The 17,555-nt window shown below is 43.9% G+C and overlaps 1 protein-coding gene across 1 annotated transcript in view; it reads right to left on the reverse strand.

The window, feature by feature from the left end:
• Nucleotides 1-17,555, reverse strand: part of LOC137615795 (polyamine-modulated factor 1-like) — a 65,328-nt gene that overhangs the window by 37,813 nt on the left and 9,960 nt on the right. Inside the window, exon 2 of the mRNA XM_068345489.1 lies at nt 9,794-10,031. Within this exon, the coding sequence (XP_068201590.1) occupies nt 9,794-10,031 (238 nt within the window). The remainder of the gene's footprint in view (nt 1-9,793; nt 10,032-17,555) is intronic.

Raw genomic sequence — 17,555 nt, forward strand, 5'->3', positions numbered from 1 at the left:
CGTCCGAGAAGAGAACGTGGTTGGGTATCTGAACTGCCAGGGGAAGACCCTCTCGTAGGCTGATATTGTCCTTCCACCAAGTCAGACAAGACTTTATCTTTTCGGAAATCGGGATCGAGACCGCCTCTAGCGTCTTGTCCTTTTTCCAGTGAAAAGCCAGATGGAATTGAAGAGGACGGAGGTGTAGCCTTCCTAGCGAGACAAATAGCTCCAGGGATGACAGCGTCCCTACCAGACTCATCCACAGCCTGACTGAGCAGCGTTCTTTCTTCAGCATCTTCTGGATGGAGAGCAGGGCTTGATCTATTCTGGGGGCCGACGGAAAAGCCCGAAAAACTTGACTGTGAATCTCCATCCCTAAATACAGAATAGTTTGGGATGGGACCAGCTGTGACTTTTCCAAATTGACTAGGAGTCCCAATTCCTTGGTCAGATCTAGAGTCCAATTGAGATCCTTCAGACAGCGATGACTGGAAGAGGCTCTGAGAAGCCAGTCGTCCAAGTACAGGGAGGCTCTGATCTCCGATAGCTCGAAACTGGTACCCCACATTCCTGTAAACAAACCTCAGAAACGGTTGGGAATCCGGGTGTATAGGAATGTGGAAGTATGCCTCCTGAAGGTCGAGAGAGACCATCCAGTCGCCTTCCATAAATGCTGTCAAGACAGCCTGGTAGACTTCATCGTGAAGTTTGTCTTGACAATGAATACATTGAGCGCACTAGCCTCTTACGTACTCCTGCAGTGAACATGGCTGCCAAATCATGGAGCCATCCCTGAGGGACTTGTCCCTGCAGAGAACGTGGCTGTCAGATCATTGGAGCCATCCCTGAAAGCCTTGTTTATGCATGACATAATTGTACAGCAAAACTTGAAAGGCTCGAAAACAGCTGTGAAGTTGACCTGTAAAATCTTGGAGCGTCTCCTGGCCAGGCGCCAGGGAGAGTCTACGAGATTTGAGAAGTCTATCTGGGCAGAGGCAGGAACTCCCAAGCCGAGAACTTCTCTCGTGTCATATCAGACTCTCGCTCTATAAGCCAGTTTAAAAGAAGGGAAAGCAAAGGCTGTATCCCCCAAACTCCTGGTGATAAACCAGTCGCCTAGCAAACGTAAAGCTCTCTAGGAGAGCGAGAGAGCACTAGCTTATAAAACAACGGCTTCGAAGTAGCTAGGCCTAGTGTAAGCTCTGACGTTTAGGCGAACGAGGAGCAGCAGTTACAAAAAGATCCGGACAAAGATCCTTAAAAATCAGCATGATTTATTTAAAGTCCATAGAGGGCTAAGCAGCTTTAGGCTCCTCTCCGTCTGACAGAGTCCTCAAGGGAATATCAGTAGGAGGGGGAACAGCAACTTCCTCATCTAAAGGAACCTTGTCCGATAATAGCTGAGTCTCAAGCAAGGGAGAGACCTACCGTGGTGGCAATGCTTTACAAGCAGAGTTCACATGCACTGGTGCATTAGTAGTGGACCAGGACGCAACGTCATGTAACTGCTTGACAGTCTGTGAACTGTCAACAACAACAGGTGCGAGAGACCAGGACGCAATGTCATGTAACTGCTTGACAGTCTGTGAACTGTCAACAACAACAGGTGCGTGAGGACGCACAGCGTCCACTCGAGACTGCTTTGACCGCCTAGACTGAGCAGTCAAAACAACTCTAGAATGCGGAGGTTGACGCACAGCGTCAAAACAAGTCAACTCCGATTGTTAGCGAACGTCCTGAACGTCAACAGGAGCATCAGCAAGTGGCCTTGGCTTAACGTCCAAATGTGGCTGAAAATCCACACGAGACCGCATCGAGTGTGGTTCTAAACAACCTGACTGACGTGACTTAGCTACGCCAACGTCAACAGGACGCACAAAGGAACGTTAGGTTGGCTGAAAGCCAGGATCTCGATGAGATAAACGGCTAGGCTCAACGGACTAATCGGCAGAATAGTCTTCCATAAGGGAGGCAAGCTTATTCTGCATGTCTTGCCGTACAACCCATTTAGGATCAACGGAAAAGGTTGCGGTAAGAGACGAGGGTAACGTCTGTGACCGCAAAACCTTGCCAACAAAAAGACTCTCGGAGTCTGTGTTACGCTTTTGTTAGGCGGCGAGCAGTCTTCCGATGACTGCATAGGGTCAGAGCTGTCCTAATGGCTACAACCAGGACGCTGGACCTGTCCTGAAAGGACTGACTTTCGCTTAAGGGCCTCGAAACCTTGTTTCAGGTTTCTTATGCGAAAAGCCTTCGGATGACGAGGAGAAAAACGTCTCTCTCGCCTTATGGTAGGGGTGATCTTGGTAAGATACACCCGATACCATAGAAGGAACGTCTGTTCGCTGATCAAGGCCTCTCGAACCCATAAGTCGTACGACATTACTTCTCCCCTGGGCTTGGGAGCTTGCAAGAGGTCCCGGACTAGGCGAACGACAGGCACGAACAGACGAACCCTCGGTCGCAACACTGATAACACTTTGCGCAATATCACTTTATCACTACGATTTTCTGTTTAGCACTTATTTCACTGAAATCGAAACTTTTACTGATTTCTACCTGAAGCACGCAATTCTAACCTCATCAAAAGGTAGTAATAGCGAAATCAGTCGTATAATGCAAGCACATTAATACCAGCAAAAAACAGTAAACATATTTTAAGATAAAAAATTTCAGTGGCTGGAGAAGAGACTAAACACTAGTTCATTCAAAACTACGTTTTCAATCTCTCACCGTACAGCGCCTGGGGACGAGAATAAAAAACTAAAAACGTTTTATCCTTTCTCCCCGTACAGAGACTAGGGACGAGAGTAACTCGAGAACAACGTTACCCGCTTGAACGGAACGTTTTCTCCCCTATCTCTCCCTCCGTCTCTATCTCTCTCTCTCTTGATTACGCACCTAAGAGAAGAGCCCACTTACGTTTCGTCAAAAAAACATGTTATTTGACCAAAGGAAAAAAACTGAAAGGTTTTTCAATTAAAAAGTTCCTTTAAAATATAATTTAAAACATTTAAGCTTTGAAAGAAGAATGAACAAAACGTCAGAATCGATTTACTCTTTCTGCAAAGTGAAACCGTGATACTCTCTCTCTCTATCGTAACGATAGAGCGCAAACTGCGTAGCATAAATAAACTAAACGTTAGTTCATCTTTGAAACAGTACGAAGACTATTCAAAGAAAATCTTTCATAAAATATCTATTAAAAAAATATTCATTTAAAAAGTTTTAAATCATTAGCTCTTTAAAAGCTATTTACGATTGAAAGGGCTCAACGTTGTTTAACTTCAGTTTCCAAGTTAGGACCGCCTACTCTCAGGAAGGTCGCATATAAACAAATCATTAAAATTTATATTTATGTTTATTATAAATGGAAAGTTAATCGAAGAGGCCTAATAAAGGCGGTGAGATATAAAATATATAGAGGAAAATCAATAATTAATTTATAACGTGATAAGATAATTGCTAAAAGCCTAAACACACTTCCGTCTAAGGGAAGGGTCGGCCATTTAAAAGTCAAAGAAAGTCCATACTCTCTTTGTCATCAAAAAAATAAATCTATCCAAAAACGAGTTCAAGATTTAAGATGAAGATAAAACACCTGCACTGCGAAGGCTCAAACCAAATTAAAGTACTTCACCAAATATGATGGGAAAAACTCCAGGTTCTACAGCGAGTAAAAGTACGTCTTGTCGACACGTCGACAGAGAAGAAATTGAGTCTTTGTTTACATCGAGAGTGGTATCTGGCCGACAGTTGGCGCTGGTGGGCACACCCGCAACCTGTATAGCGATCGCTGGCGAGTTTTTTATTGTATGTGTCTGTCGAGCAACAGAGTTGCAGCTATTATATATTCACCGGCTAAGTTAAATATTTAAAAACCACACTTTCTCACCTTAACCATGGATAGGTGGGATGAGTCGTGCTCGACCCTGTGCGCATATTGAAACACACATTTAACATAAATCCCAAGCTGTCACAGATTTTGGGGGTGATCAACCTGCAGTGGGGCAGTAGACTACAAGACACAGTCGGGTCAAGCTAGATATCCAGCTTAGCTCTTCTGCTTCTAACTTTTCTGAACCTGCCCAGGGTCGAGGTCGACCTACAAAACCTATATCAGACAAATTGACAAAAAACAAAGTTTCTGCATAATAATATATAGTGCAATAGTGTTGATATTTGTATAGTTTATTATTGTTGGAAAGTGTGGGTGGAAGGTGTGCCTACCACATGCGTGTTCGTAGGTTTGGCCAAGATGTGAATTTTTCTTGCAGTTTTCTTCAATAACAACCACTAGGTAGGTTTCTTTGGAGATGGATATCATCAACTCCCTCCTAATGGAATTAGAAAGTGATGTTGATGACAGTCTGGAAGTTGCTGACATGTTTGAAGACAGCGAAGAGGTGGAGCATGATGTGGCAGAGTTGGGGAGAGATGTGAGGGAGGAAGATGAGGAGGAGATTAATGGATCTTTGCCTGTTGTAACAACAAGTACCAGGACATCATCATCTCACCAACCATAAACCTCACATGCTGGCCCACCTGCACCCAAGCGGCTCAACCTGGTGGAGGAGAGGAGGAGTGAACTCCAGCCAGCCAGCCAGCCAGGGAACTTCAATTTTGTCTATTGATGTACATATGGTTCAAAGCTGTGATGGTACTTGCTGGAACAAAGACTCTAATTGTCCGCTCCCCCACATGTTTACATCAAGGATGGACCCCGGAGGTCCCACTTCTGCCATGTTGGAAGCAAGAAGTTTATAACATTCTTTTGATCTTTATGGATGATTATAAGCTGGTGGAGATTGTCCTCCCTTCCAATGATCAGCTTGCTCTTTTGAAAGGGCCGCTACCATCACAAGGGGGCAATATTGCTCTCAGGAACTTGGACCTGAGAGAACTCGAGGCTTTTATTGGGATTCTAATCATGTCAGTATTTTGGTCTGACAACCACACGACCATGTGTGACATGCGGGACCTCACAGAGGGCAATACTCTGTATAGGTGTACCATAAATGAGCGCCATTTTACCGTCAGTGAGCGTTTTATGCTTTGATGATTTGGCTACGCAGGTGAGCTCTCGTCGTCTGTCGAGATCGTGCCTCAATACTCTCGAAAGATATAGCAACCATTGAAAGGGGTCATCTGTTACACGACGGAGCCTCACCATTCAGAAAGGTCCAAAATGAGGGTCCATTCTGGGATTCTGAGTCTTCGCAACAAACTCGCGGATGAAGTAGAGTGTTACTTACCCTCCATACCCTTGGCTAGGCTATGTTGTAGGAAAGACCATGCTCTCTCCGACTCTCCTCATGGAGGCCCAAGCAAGAAGGAAGAACCAACTCAAGAGAATCATGATCTCAAGACTGACAAGCAGTAAGAAAGCAGTCCTTTCCAAGACCGTAGTACAAGAACCATGCTCCAAAGACGTGATCTGATTACCGACTGGGAACCAGTAAGCTCAACACTGTATATGGAGAGACAATTCTATCGAGGAGGAAACATTAACTCTTCATTCTAAAGACGAGGCTCAAGGCCATGCGGTAGTCTATTATGCCCGCAACTGAGCCGGGTCTTTCCTCTCCGAAGTACAGAAAGAACTATGCTATCAGAGAGAAAGTGATATCGAGAGATGCAAGGCCTCTTTTCATGACATCAACCTTAGAGGATAGACCACTTTGCCTGATAGATGGTGAAGGATGACCTAGGGAGGTATCCAGCCATCCTTTTTGCTACTGGTTGCCAAAAAGCCTCTCTGAGAGAGATGTTGGACAACCTCCAAGAGTGTAGTCATAGGAAAGCGAATGATGCGGTATATCTCAATGTGAGGTTGTATGAGGAGGTTGGGAGAAGAGTGAAAAGCTCTCTCGATATCTCTGCGAGGAGGAGCAGAAGGTCTGGGTACTATTCTGCTTGCTACCAGCAAGGAGATATGAGGGCCATTACCTTATTAGTGAGTCTCCTAATCAGACAGAAGGGGGGAAACACAGATGTCCCGGTTGTCCCATGGATGTTGGAGAGCCTCTAGCATAGGTGCCTGGGTATCCCTTACTGGCAAACAGTACTTTGGAAACTTCTGATTACGAGACGTCATAGACCAACATATCGTCTGAGACACCTCAGTGTCAGGAGTTTGATGGCTAAATGAGGGAGTATCAGCCCCTCGAAGCCAACTATTTGCGTCTGCCTGCTCAGATTGTTTGCCAGGAAGTTTTTCTTGCCCGCACTGAATCGGTCTGAAAAGAGCGATCAAGTTGTCTTACATCCAACTTAGTATTTCTAAGGTTAGTTGGTAAAGAAGCCTTGAAAAAAATACCTTTGTTTGACTAGGTATTCTACTACCACTTTTATCTATTAAGAACACTATTGCAAGTCTAGAAAGGAGTTGTTGGAAGTGATTAAGAGCCTGCCAAACTCCGGTCAACTCTAGGAAAATTGCGTAGCACTGCCGAACAGTGTCGTATTATAGCCTGGTGGTCATGTGTTGCAACAGGTGAGCCTCCCTTTCTTTTGATGCATCCAACAAGAACATCAAATGCAAGGAAAGTGAGAGAATGTCTAATCCCCAAAGGAGGCTGGTAATCTCTATATCTCACCTCAGATTTCTCTTCTGCTTTGATCCTACCAGACTCAGAAGTCCCACAGATCAATAAACACAGACAAAACAGGCTACTTCTATAAAAGGTATGTGCTCAAAGACTTCAGAGGAGTCGTACTCCAAGATGGTAACAGTAACTTCCTGATTATCGTTGTTGACTATTAACCACCATATAGAATTAAGGATTATAGACTCAGCAAGACTCCCGCTCCAAGGGGAAGAACTGCCCGAAATGCAAGTGTCCACAGGTAGACCAAATCCCCTGAGTAAAGTCAATCTAAGAAGCCCAGTATTATGAAAGGGATCCCGGCTCCTTTTACTTCCAGAGCTCGGCCACAAGAGAGGGTATCCCCTTTTGAGGTGTCTCCGGTGGAGGTAAAGTCTGTGATGGGTACCCCGCAGCAGACAGAAGGTCTGGGAGCGGAACAAATGGTTCATTACGCACAATCTCAATCGACGACAATTGCCAGATGTTCGTAATCAAGACCACCTTCTCTCCAGTGAAAGAAATCCCTTAGGAAATGGCAAATCCTGTCTCAGATCTCTCTGTTTTCTGATCGGATTAACCGAGATAAGCTCTAGATGTTCCCCCAAGGGAACAGACTTGCATTGAAAAATCGCTGAGTCTAAGTACTTCTGATACTTAGACACATGATCTGGATTCTACGGAGGACCTGACAGGGATACTGATGCATTGGAACAGGGTTAAAAACTGCCTGATTCACAATTTTTATTGGCTGAACCCAAGAGCGTCCTTCGCGAATGAGGGGACGTCAGTAGGTCCTACTATATATGGAGTGATAACAAGCACTTGCTACTCTTCATCAGAGTGCATGAAGCTGGCAAAGCAATCAGACCTTCATCAGCAGTAGGAGCTCACAGGCGGGAAAAATGTGTGTGCCAAGAACCTCCACTCCCCCAAAGGAAATGATCTTTCATGAGGCATAGCGTCATGAACTTGTAAGCAAACATTTGCTAAAGAACCTACAGATGGTTAGTGAATTGCTTTGTGGTTCCCAATACAGGGCACACATCCTCAAAGTGGATACGAACATAGCAAGGTGGCTTGTCTGTGATTGCATACTCGCGAAAACAGAAAAACAGCCAGCGCCTTTCCCGAAATGAAAGACGCCCAAGGCATGGGTTTCCGGAGGGTTTCCCTCGTGAGTGTCAAAGAGATTCATGCCTTAGAAGGGATGGTGAGGAGAGGCTGTGACTACAGTCAGTAGCCCTCTGAAGAGCTAAGGCAAGGTTCTGACGAATCAGTTACCTACCACAGAGGTACTTAAGAGGAAGCCTTCTCACCTTGGCGAGATGGGCAACCTGGCCCAGAGTGAGGAGGAACCAACTTCCCCCTGCTGAGCAAAAACAAACTCGGTGTGCTGCAGTTTGTGTGTGTGAATCTCTAGTGCGTGGAGACCTACCTTGTGACAGGCTTCATGTATAGACTTAGTGAGTACAGTAGATTTACTGACTATGAGCTTCAAGTATGAAAGCCCTGCAAGTGGGTTAATTCTTACACGAGTACCTTGCGCCTGGACACCAGGCACGTGGGGATTAAGATGAAAAGCTCTACTGTCTCTAGCCTTAACAGCAGGTGATCATAGGCTCCTTGGTGAGAATAGGGGTGATCATGCTTGCAACGGACAACGGGGAGGAGACATTTTGAGTGGAGACATGTAAGGGTGACAAGACTAAAAATGAACGCATAGGGGTGTCCTTTAAAGATCAAATGAGCGAAGGTACTTGTACCTGCGGAGAAGCATTATAAGGGGATCTTATGCATACAGGTGCAAATGAGTTTGAATATTTTGCAGCGTCTCTCTGAGAACAGCAGTTGTAATGTATCTCTCATCTTCTGCGGAGGGGAGTCCCCGAGGTCTCATCATCTGATGATGACGTGTGTCTGAAGCAGGAACTGAGGAAATGATCTCTGTAGGAGATACAGTTCCATCCATGTCACGCTTACTTAAAGGGGAAACAGGAGCAGGCTGGGCATATGTAAGATGTTCTCTCTTATTCACCATCACAGGACAGAAGGCAACAGGCGACCCAACAGAACAGTACAAGGATGAAGGAACAGGGCTGGGAGCAGAGGGAGGAGGAGATAGTTTCCTACCATTCTCAGAAGTCATAGTCAATGATTTTCTTGCCAAATGCGACAAGACTACAGACGGCAAGGATTGATGATCTACTACATCTTCGTTAGGCTTCTCGTGGACGGAATGGGTCACATCAGGCCCTTCTTCTGGCAAGGCAACAGAGGAAGACGGCAGAGCAACATAAGACTTGGAAGCTATGGCAGTAGCTTAGGTCATAGAAGCTTCTCTATTGATAGAATGCCCTTCAGTTCTAAGGTAGACCATAAAGTTCTTTGAAACAGGTCCTTTGAAGCGTTGTCTTTGGTGATTACGTGGGCTGGCTCACTATGATAAGAAGAGCGGGAAAACCTCCACCTTACCTGCACCCTACCTCAAGGACAGGTCGGAGTCGTTATCCTTCTTCGGGTTGCTGACTACGGAAGACGAAGAGGCTGCAGTTCGAATACCAGAGGGCAAGGAGAGCCAGCGAACTTCTTTGATTTCAAGGAAGACTCCAAAGGCAAAGAATCTCACTCAAACTTTTTTTCTTCTCTTACCACACTCTGATCAATGCGAAGTCGGCCACCCCCTTACACTTGTCATGGGGGATGATGGCATGCCGTCATGCCTCATGGAAAAAGGGCACAAAGAATCGGGATCCACATCAGTCCTGTTCATGAACCTGTCGCCCTTGCGGCCAGGTACACCTGGGCCAGTCCCCATGCCAACATACGGATTCTTCATAATCAGTCAACCACAACCACTTTGAAGCGAAAAAAAGAATTGATCAGAAATTGCAACCAAGCTTTGTTAGCACAAAGAATACGTCATTACTACTCATTGGCATAAGTCTAAGTGGCTACTCTGTACGGGCCAGGGATGGGGCTTCCCCGCCAACTACCAGTTATTACTGACACCTCATTAAAGGTTCCATCAGCCGAGTTCTAGCTTTGCTAAATTTGTACTCCTTTTAAAGGACAAGAGTTTGTATTCATGTAGGAACAAATAAGCAAACTACAACTGAACTTTATAGACTTCAAAGGATTAAATATAGCCTAAATGGTACTAATACTGTATACTCTGCTTTATAGTATCATAAAAAAATATAATGTACATGTACTGCACTAACCTTTGCATCATGGGCACGTATATCTGACAAAGGATCACCTGATGGTCTCCATGCTTGTACATCCTTTGGTCCCGTGTGATTCTTGACCAGAATTCTCAACTCCTCTAAAGGCTCTGCTACACTCGTATCAATCAAGTGTTGAAGGTCTTCGTATATAGCATCTCGAACTTTATCAATCAATGAAACCCTGACCGATTCAAGAACGGCTTCATTTTTCGGTATCAAAGATGGGAAGCACCTGTTGAAAAAAATATCTCGTGTTTCACAGATGCAAGTTATAAATAATTTTTCTTTTCATCCTGTTAAAAAGAGTCGACTGTCTTAAACCTAAAGTACAGTAAGTCTCCTACATAAGAACAATACAGTATACAGTATATTCCAAGAATGAGCTCTATTCTAAAGTTGAAAGGTTCACATGTCTAACCTAATTAGCCTATGCATCCAGCTCACAACTCCTCCATTCCCTACCCTCCATTGTACTCAGCCAGCTGATCTCACTATTAGCCTATGTATGTATCAAGTATTCTTATAGCTACTAGTACATAATAAAATTATTTTAAAAAGAAGTTAATTGATTTTGTATTTAACTTTACACATATTCAAATCCTTTTAAATATATTGCATGCACAAGGTCACATCTCTGAAAAGTCTCAAGTTGACAGTTCTTGACTATGTTATTAAATAAGAATTTTCTATCCTTCAACTGCTACCACCTTCACTCATTTAATGAGTCTAGTCCTTATTGGGAGGATCAAAGTACAGAGAGGGCTGCAAGAAATCTTAGAGAACCAGTTTTTATTGACAAAAATGGATTCAAGACTAAGTTTCATTCAGGCAAAGGCGAAGGAAAAAGAGTGCCACTTAACTTCAATATGATACACAATTGTAAGACTGAAATATGATATATTTGTAAGAGAATTTATATTTTTCCTAGCAGTACAAACCTTGAACTCTTTATATGAGAATATTACTTTGGCAAAGCTGGACTAGCCATAAGACATTTAATGAAGTAAACAACCCCACTGCCAATTAGCGGGGGAGTAGATTAGCCACCCCACTCACAAACTCACTGGTATTATGACGTCACTTTTCATTGCAGGCAAAACTTACAGGGGATCGGTGAAAGCAGGTCAGTATGAATAAAGAGCTCAAGGTTTGTACAGTTAGGAAAAATACAAATTATTTTTCAAATTTGTCATTTGTTCCAACAAAAACCTTTCACTCTTTATATGAGACTCACCACTAGGTGGATGGAAGTCCTCAACAACTGGCTGGTAACTTGACCCGGGATGTGACTCTGTGCTTCACAAGAGCTTAATAGAGCCACCCTCTCAAATCGTTAACTCTCGCATGTGAGCGAGAACTGACGGCCAGGGAAATCAGTGTGTGTGTGTGAGAACTAGGCATTGAGACTTAACCAGGTAAGGATTTTTGGAGTGATAAACACTCCACTTACCAAACCTAGACATTGCCTGACTCCCCCTTGCACAGAGGACTGGGACATAACAAATATATATCACATATCAGGTTACACAAAGGCTATGGTTATTACCTGTAGACGGAGGAGACAGCTTTGCAGAATCCCACAGGAACTGTTCCCAAAGAGAAGGGAAGATGAAGAAAGATGCCAGTCACTCTACCATTCATACCATACTAATCCACGGTAACATCTACCCTCAACTGCCTACCATGTCTTGCAGGTAATGCGCTGTGAAGATCGTCTGACGCTTTCAAACACCCGCTTGAAGAACCTGCACCACATAGTAGTTCTTTTTTAATACTAGGGATGTACTGATGACCCAAACATCATGAGCTCTAGGTCTACGAACTCGTGGAAGAGTCTGGATTCAAGGCTTGGATTCAAGGCTTAGTTAATGACCTGACAAATCCAAGAAGAAATGGTATTCTTGGTTGACTCTCCTCTTGACCCTGCCCGTACTCACCAACAAAGCAAAGTAACAGTTGATCTGGGTCATCGGTTACAGAATGAAGTCTCTCAATCCGGAAAGGCCAAAATCTAGCATCCACTAGAGCCGGATTTTGAGTCTCAGCAACAAACCTTGGGACGAAGCCAAGTGTCACCTGGCCCCATCCCCTCGAATGGGCGATGACATTAGAAAGACCATGTAACTCGCTGACTCTCTTAGCAGAGGCCAAGGCGAGGAGGAAGATCATCAAAAGCATGAAGTCACGGTCTGACGACTGATGCAGCAGTTTGTATGGTGCTCCTTTCAGGGTTCATAGTACACGTACTACTTTCCAGGGAGGTGGTCTGACCTCCAACTGAGGGCAAGTGTGCTCGAAACTTAGTATGAGGAGAGAGAATTCTGCCAAGGAGGAAATGTTAACTCTTTTCAGTTTAAAGGCTGAGGCTCAAGGCTGAGCAGTAACGTTTCACTCTGCTATCACTGTTATAGTGGCGTCAAGAGGAGCAATACCACTTCCACGATACCAACTACAAAAGATTGACCACCTCGCCTGGCAGATGGCGAAAGATGAGTCCTGGAGGTATCCAGACATCCTTTTTGCCACTACCTGCGAAAAGCCTTTTTTCGAGAGGAGATGCTGGATAACCTCCAGGCGTGAAGTTGTAGCGAAGACACTGCCTTAAGGTATGATCTTTGCCTGTAGTTGTTTGAGTAGATCGGGAAGTGGAGGGAGCTCCCTTGGCACCTCTGTGAGCAGAAGTAGAAGGTCTAGAAACCCTAATATCAAAGATATTAGGGTCATCTACAGATCTTGCAATGACCTTACTTTGTTCAGAAGCCTCCTTACTAGGCAGAAGGGGGAGAATGCATAGATGTCTAGGTTGTCCCAATGATGTTGGAAAGCATCTTTCCAAAAGGCTTGGGGATCCGTTATTGGTAAGCAATACACTGGAGGTTTTCAGTTTAGAGACGTTGCGAACGGGTCTATTGTCGGAAAACCCCACAAAGTCAAGACTTTATTGGCTATCTGATGATTCAAAGACCACTCGGAGCCAACTGAGTCTCCCTGCTCAGATTGTCTGTCAGGACGCTTTTCTTGCCTGGAATGAAATGGGCTGGCAGGATTACTGAGCAGTATTCTGTCCATCTCATTATTTCTACAGCTCGATGGTATAGCTGCTATGATAAGGTACTTCCTTGCTTCTTTAATTGTTTAAATATGCTACTACTATGGTGTTGCCACTCATCAACACTTTGGAGTGTCCTGAATGGAGCTGTTGGAAGTGCTTGAAAGCCAGATAGACTGTTCTCATTTTCAAGAGGTTTATGCTGCTCGGAATCTAACCACAGTCCGGAGGCAATGTTGCAACATACTAGCCTCCAACCTTTTTTTTGATGCATCTGTGAAGAGCATCAATTCCAGGGGAAGAGAGAGAAAATCTACTCCCCAGAGGAGGTTGGTGTCTAGCACCAACTCAGGTCTCTCTTTTTCTCTGGCCCCACCAGAACCTGATGATTCAGGGGGTCATTGTACTGAGATCAAAAGGTCTTCAGCTGCCCCTGGGGAGAGCATGTGCAAAGACAGCCATTGGGTGCCATATGCTTCAAAGAGACCAGATGTCACAACAACGGAAGTCATCGATGGACTGGCAGAAAGTCTTGCATTAAAAAGGGGTGCATTGCCTATTTTAGACTTTCTATTCTGCTTTTGGACAGAAAGACTTTGCCTAGTTCTGTGTGTATTAACATCCCGAGATATACCAGTTTCTGAGATAGTAGCAGAGAGGACTTCTCTCAATTTACCATGATCCTCAGATCGCGACAAAACTTAAATACTGTCTGTTCCGCTTAAATAGTCTGTTCCGGTGTAGAAGTAAAGTAACTGCACTAAGTCTGCTAAAATTAGCCAATTGTCTAGGTAACGTAATAGAAGAATGCCGATCTTGTGAACCTTGGTCAACACTAGGGAGAAAATCCTCGTGAATACCAGGGGGTCTGTGGACAGCACCTTGAATTGTTATGTTCTTTTGTTCAGGACAAATCTTAGGTACTTCACTGAGGATGGATGGATTGGGATCTGGAAGTACACTTTTTTTAGATCCAGTGTTATCACGAAGGCCTTTAGTGTGATGGCCTGTCTGACCGTTTCTACTATCTCCATCTAGAAAGGAGTTTATTGTACAAACTCATTGAAGGCTGAGAGGTCAATAATTGGTTTGCAGCCTTCAGATGCCTTTTCTACAAGAAAGAGTAGACTGGAAAAGCAAGATGCTATAAGCTAAGGGCTCAAACAGGGAAAAATAGTCGGGTGAGGAAAGGAAATAACGAAATAAATAAACTACATAGAAGTAATTATCAATTAAAATGAAATATATAAAAAAAATAACATTAAAATAAATCTTTCATATATAAACTATTAAAACTTCAAAAAACAAGAGGAAAAAATACAATAGAGAACAGTGTGCCCGAGTGCACCCTCAAGAGAACTCTATTCCAAGTTGTGAAAAAATCAATCCTATCGTTAGGGAAAATACAACTTAATTTTTTGTTTTTATTGGATATATGTGTTCTCTGTTATATTTTTGGTCCTTCCCATTGTCTAACGACAATTTTTTACCGCAGCACGCCGTACTCTCTGTAGGGTTTTGAGAGAGCAATGAGGACCCTGGAACCTGGAAATATATGCACAAGGGCCATTAGGATATTAACGAAGCCCTATTAATACACTTTGAGACAAATGGAATTGAGTTTGTCAAGTTGTGAATGATGAGAAAGTAACTGTTATTGACTGCAGCATCAAGTATACAGTATCAATAATTATCATGTTTCATCCTAGATCTTGCGGTTGCAAAGGTCAGCGTACATGTCTTGTATGTGAAAAGGAGTTTGGAGCTCTGAACCTCACTGATTCTTGGCTCTCTAAAGACAACAAGGTACTGACAGCAGCCCCCTTTACCCAGAAGGGAAACAGAGTATCCATCTAGTACTGCTCATAACAATTATGAATGTGGTTGATGGCCTGTTACCAGTGTGTAGTGGTCTGTGATGCTGCTTTGTATTATCATATTGCTTGTGAATTGTAAGTCCCATCAAGTGTTTGACTGAATAACACCACAACCAATGTATTATAAGGCCATTGGCGATTGCTCGTGTTCGACAGTCAACACCGTAAAGTTAATAAATATTTTGTTTCGATGTGCGAAGTAACGAGGAAGAATCTTGCCATATGAGTGTGTCATAAACATTAATACAGTAGTTAACAGGAGCTATTGAAATGACATATCTGGTCGGAGGCTCAAGAAGTGAATTCAGATGTTACGAGTAGAGTGACTGTGTTCGAGTTTAGTCTGAATTGTTTCAGACTTATTCCAAACCCCTTCCAAGAATGAGAGATTTAGGCTCTACTGTTGTTGACAAAATTTTCGAGACATTGTTATCGTGGGCCCGCAGAGACCTACACGGCATCGTATGCGGCCGTACCGTTCAGAATATGTTATTTTCATTAGTAAAATAAATTTTTGAATATACTTACCCGGTGATCATATAGCTGTCAGCTCTGCTGCCCGACAGAAAAACCTAAGGACAAAATACGCCAGCGATCGCTATACAGGTGGGGGTGTACATCAACTGCGCCATCTGTCGAGCAGGTACTCAAGTACTCCATGTCGGCCCACTGGGTCTCTATTGGGGAGGAAGGGAGGGTCCTTTAATCTATGATCACCGGGTAAGTATATTCAAAAATTTATTTTACTAATGAAAATAACATTTTTCAATATTAAACTTAGCCGGTGATCATATAGCTGATTCACACCCAGGGGGGTGGGTAGAGACCAGCATTACATGTTGACATTATTATGAGCTAAGTATTTTGTATTTCATTTTAGCAGTTATTCAAAATAACAAACATAAAATAAATAAGTACCTGGTAAGGAAGTCGACTTGAACAATTACTCTGCCTTTTTAAGTACGTCTTCCTTACTGAGCCTCGCGATCCTCATAGGATGCTGAGCGACTCCTAGGAGCTGAAGTATGAAGGGTTGCAACCCATACTAAAGGACCTCATCAAAACCTCTAATCTAGGCGCTTCTCAAGAAATGACTTTGACCACCCGCCAAATCAAGTAGGATGCAAAAGGCTTCTTAGCCTTCCGGACAACCCAAAAACAATAATAAAACATTTCAAGAGAAAGATTAAAAAAGGTTATGGAATTAGGGAATTGTAGTGGTTGAGCCCTCACCCACTACTGCACTCGTTGCTACGAATGGTCCCAGAGTGTAGCAGTTCTCGTAAAGAGACTGGACATTCTTAAGATAAAAAGACGCGAACACTGATTTGCTTTTCCAATAGGTTGCGTCGAATATACTTTGCAGAGATCTATTTTGTTTAAAGGCCACGGAAGTTGCGACAGCTCTAACTTCGTGTGTCCTTACCTTCAGCAAAGCTTGGTCTTCCTCATTCAGATGGGAATGAGCTTCTCGTATTAACAGTCTGATAAAATAGGATAAAGCATTCTTTGACATAGGCAAAGATGGAATCTTAACTGAACACCATAAAGCTTCAGACGGGCCTCGTAAAGGTTTTTAAATACTGTAGAACTTAAGAGCTCTTACAGGACATAAGACTCTTTCTAGTTCATTTCCAACCATACGATAAGTTTGGAATATCGAACGATATTGGTCAAGGCCGAGAAGGCAGCTCATGTTTGGCTAGAAAACCAAGTTGTAGAACATGTAGCCGTTTCGGATGAGAATCCGATGTTCTTGCTGAAGGCATGAATCTCACTGACTCTTTTAGCTGTGGCTAAGCATATCAGGAAAAGAGTCTTAAATGTGAGATCTTTCAGGGAGGCTGATTGTAGCGGTTCGAACCTGTCTGACATAAGGAATCTTAGTACCACGTCTAAATTCCAACCAGGTGTAACCAAACGACGCTCCTTCGTGGTCTCAAAAGACTTAAGGAGGTCCTGTAGATCTTTATTGTTGGAAAGATCTAAGCCTCTGTGACGGAAGACTGATGCCAACATGCTTCTGTAACCCTTGATAGTGGGAGCTGAAAGAGATCGTTCTTTCCTCAGATATAAGAGAAAGTCAGCTATTTGAGTTACAGAGGTACTGGTCGAGGATACGGATACTGACTTGCACCAGTTTCGGAAGATTTCCCACTTCGATTGGTAGACTCTAAGGGTGGATGTTCTCCTTGCTCTAGCAATCGCTCTGGTTGCCTCCTTCGAAAAGCCTCTAGCTCTCGAGAGTCTTTCGATAGTCTGAAGGCAGTCAGACGAAGAGCGTGGAGGCCTTGGTGTACCTTCTTTACGCGTGGCTGACGTAGAAGGTCCACCCTTAGGGGAAGTGTTCTGGGAACGTCTACTAGCCATCGAAGTACCTCGGTGAGCCATTCTCTTGCGGGCCAGAGGGAAGCAACTAGTGTCAACCTTGTCCCTTCGTGAGAGGCGAACTTCTGCAGTACCTTGTTGACAATCTTGAACGGAGGGAATGCATATAGATCTAGATGTGACCAATCTAGTAGAAAGGCATCTATATGAACTGCTGCTGGGTCCGGGATAGGTGAGCAAACTATTGGGAGCCTCTTGGTCATCGAGGTTGCGAAGAGATCTATGGTTGGCTGGCCCCAGGTGGCCCAAAGTCTCTTGCATACATCCTTGTGGAGGGTCCATTCTGTTGGAATTATTTGTCCCTTCCGACTGAGACAATCTGCCATGACATTCAAGTTGCCTTGGATGAACCTCGTTACTAGTGAAATGTCTAGACCTTTTGACCAGGTGAGGAGGTCCCTTGCGATCTCGTACCATGTCAGAGAGTAGGTCCCTCCTTGCT

The sequence above is a fragment of the Palaemon carinicauda genome, chromosome 22 (genome assembly GCF_036898095.1).
Source record: "Palaemon carinicauda isolate YSFRI2023 chromosome 22, ASM3689809v2, whole genome shotgun sequence".
NCBI lineage: Eukaryota > Metazoa > Arthropoda > Malacostraca > Decapoda > Palaemonidae > Palaemon > Palaemon carinicauda.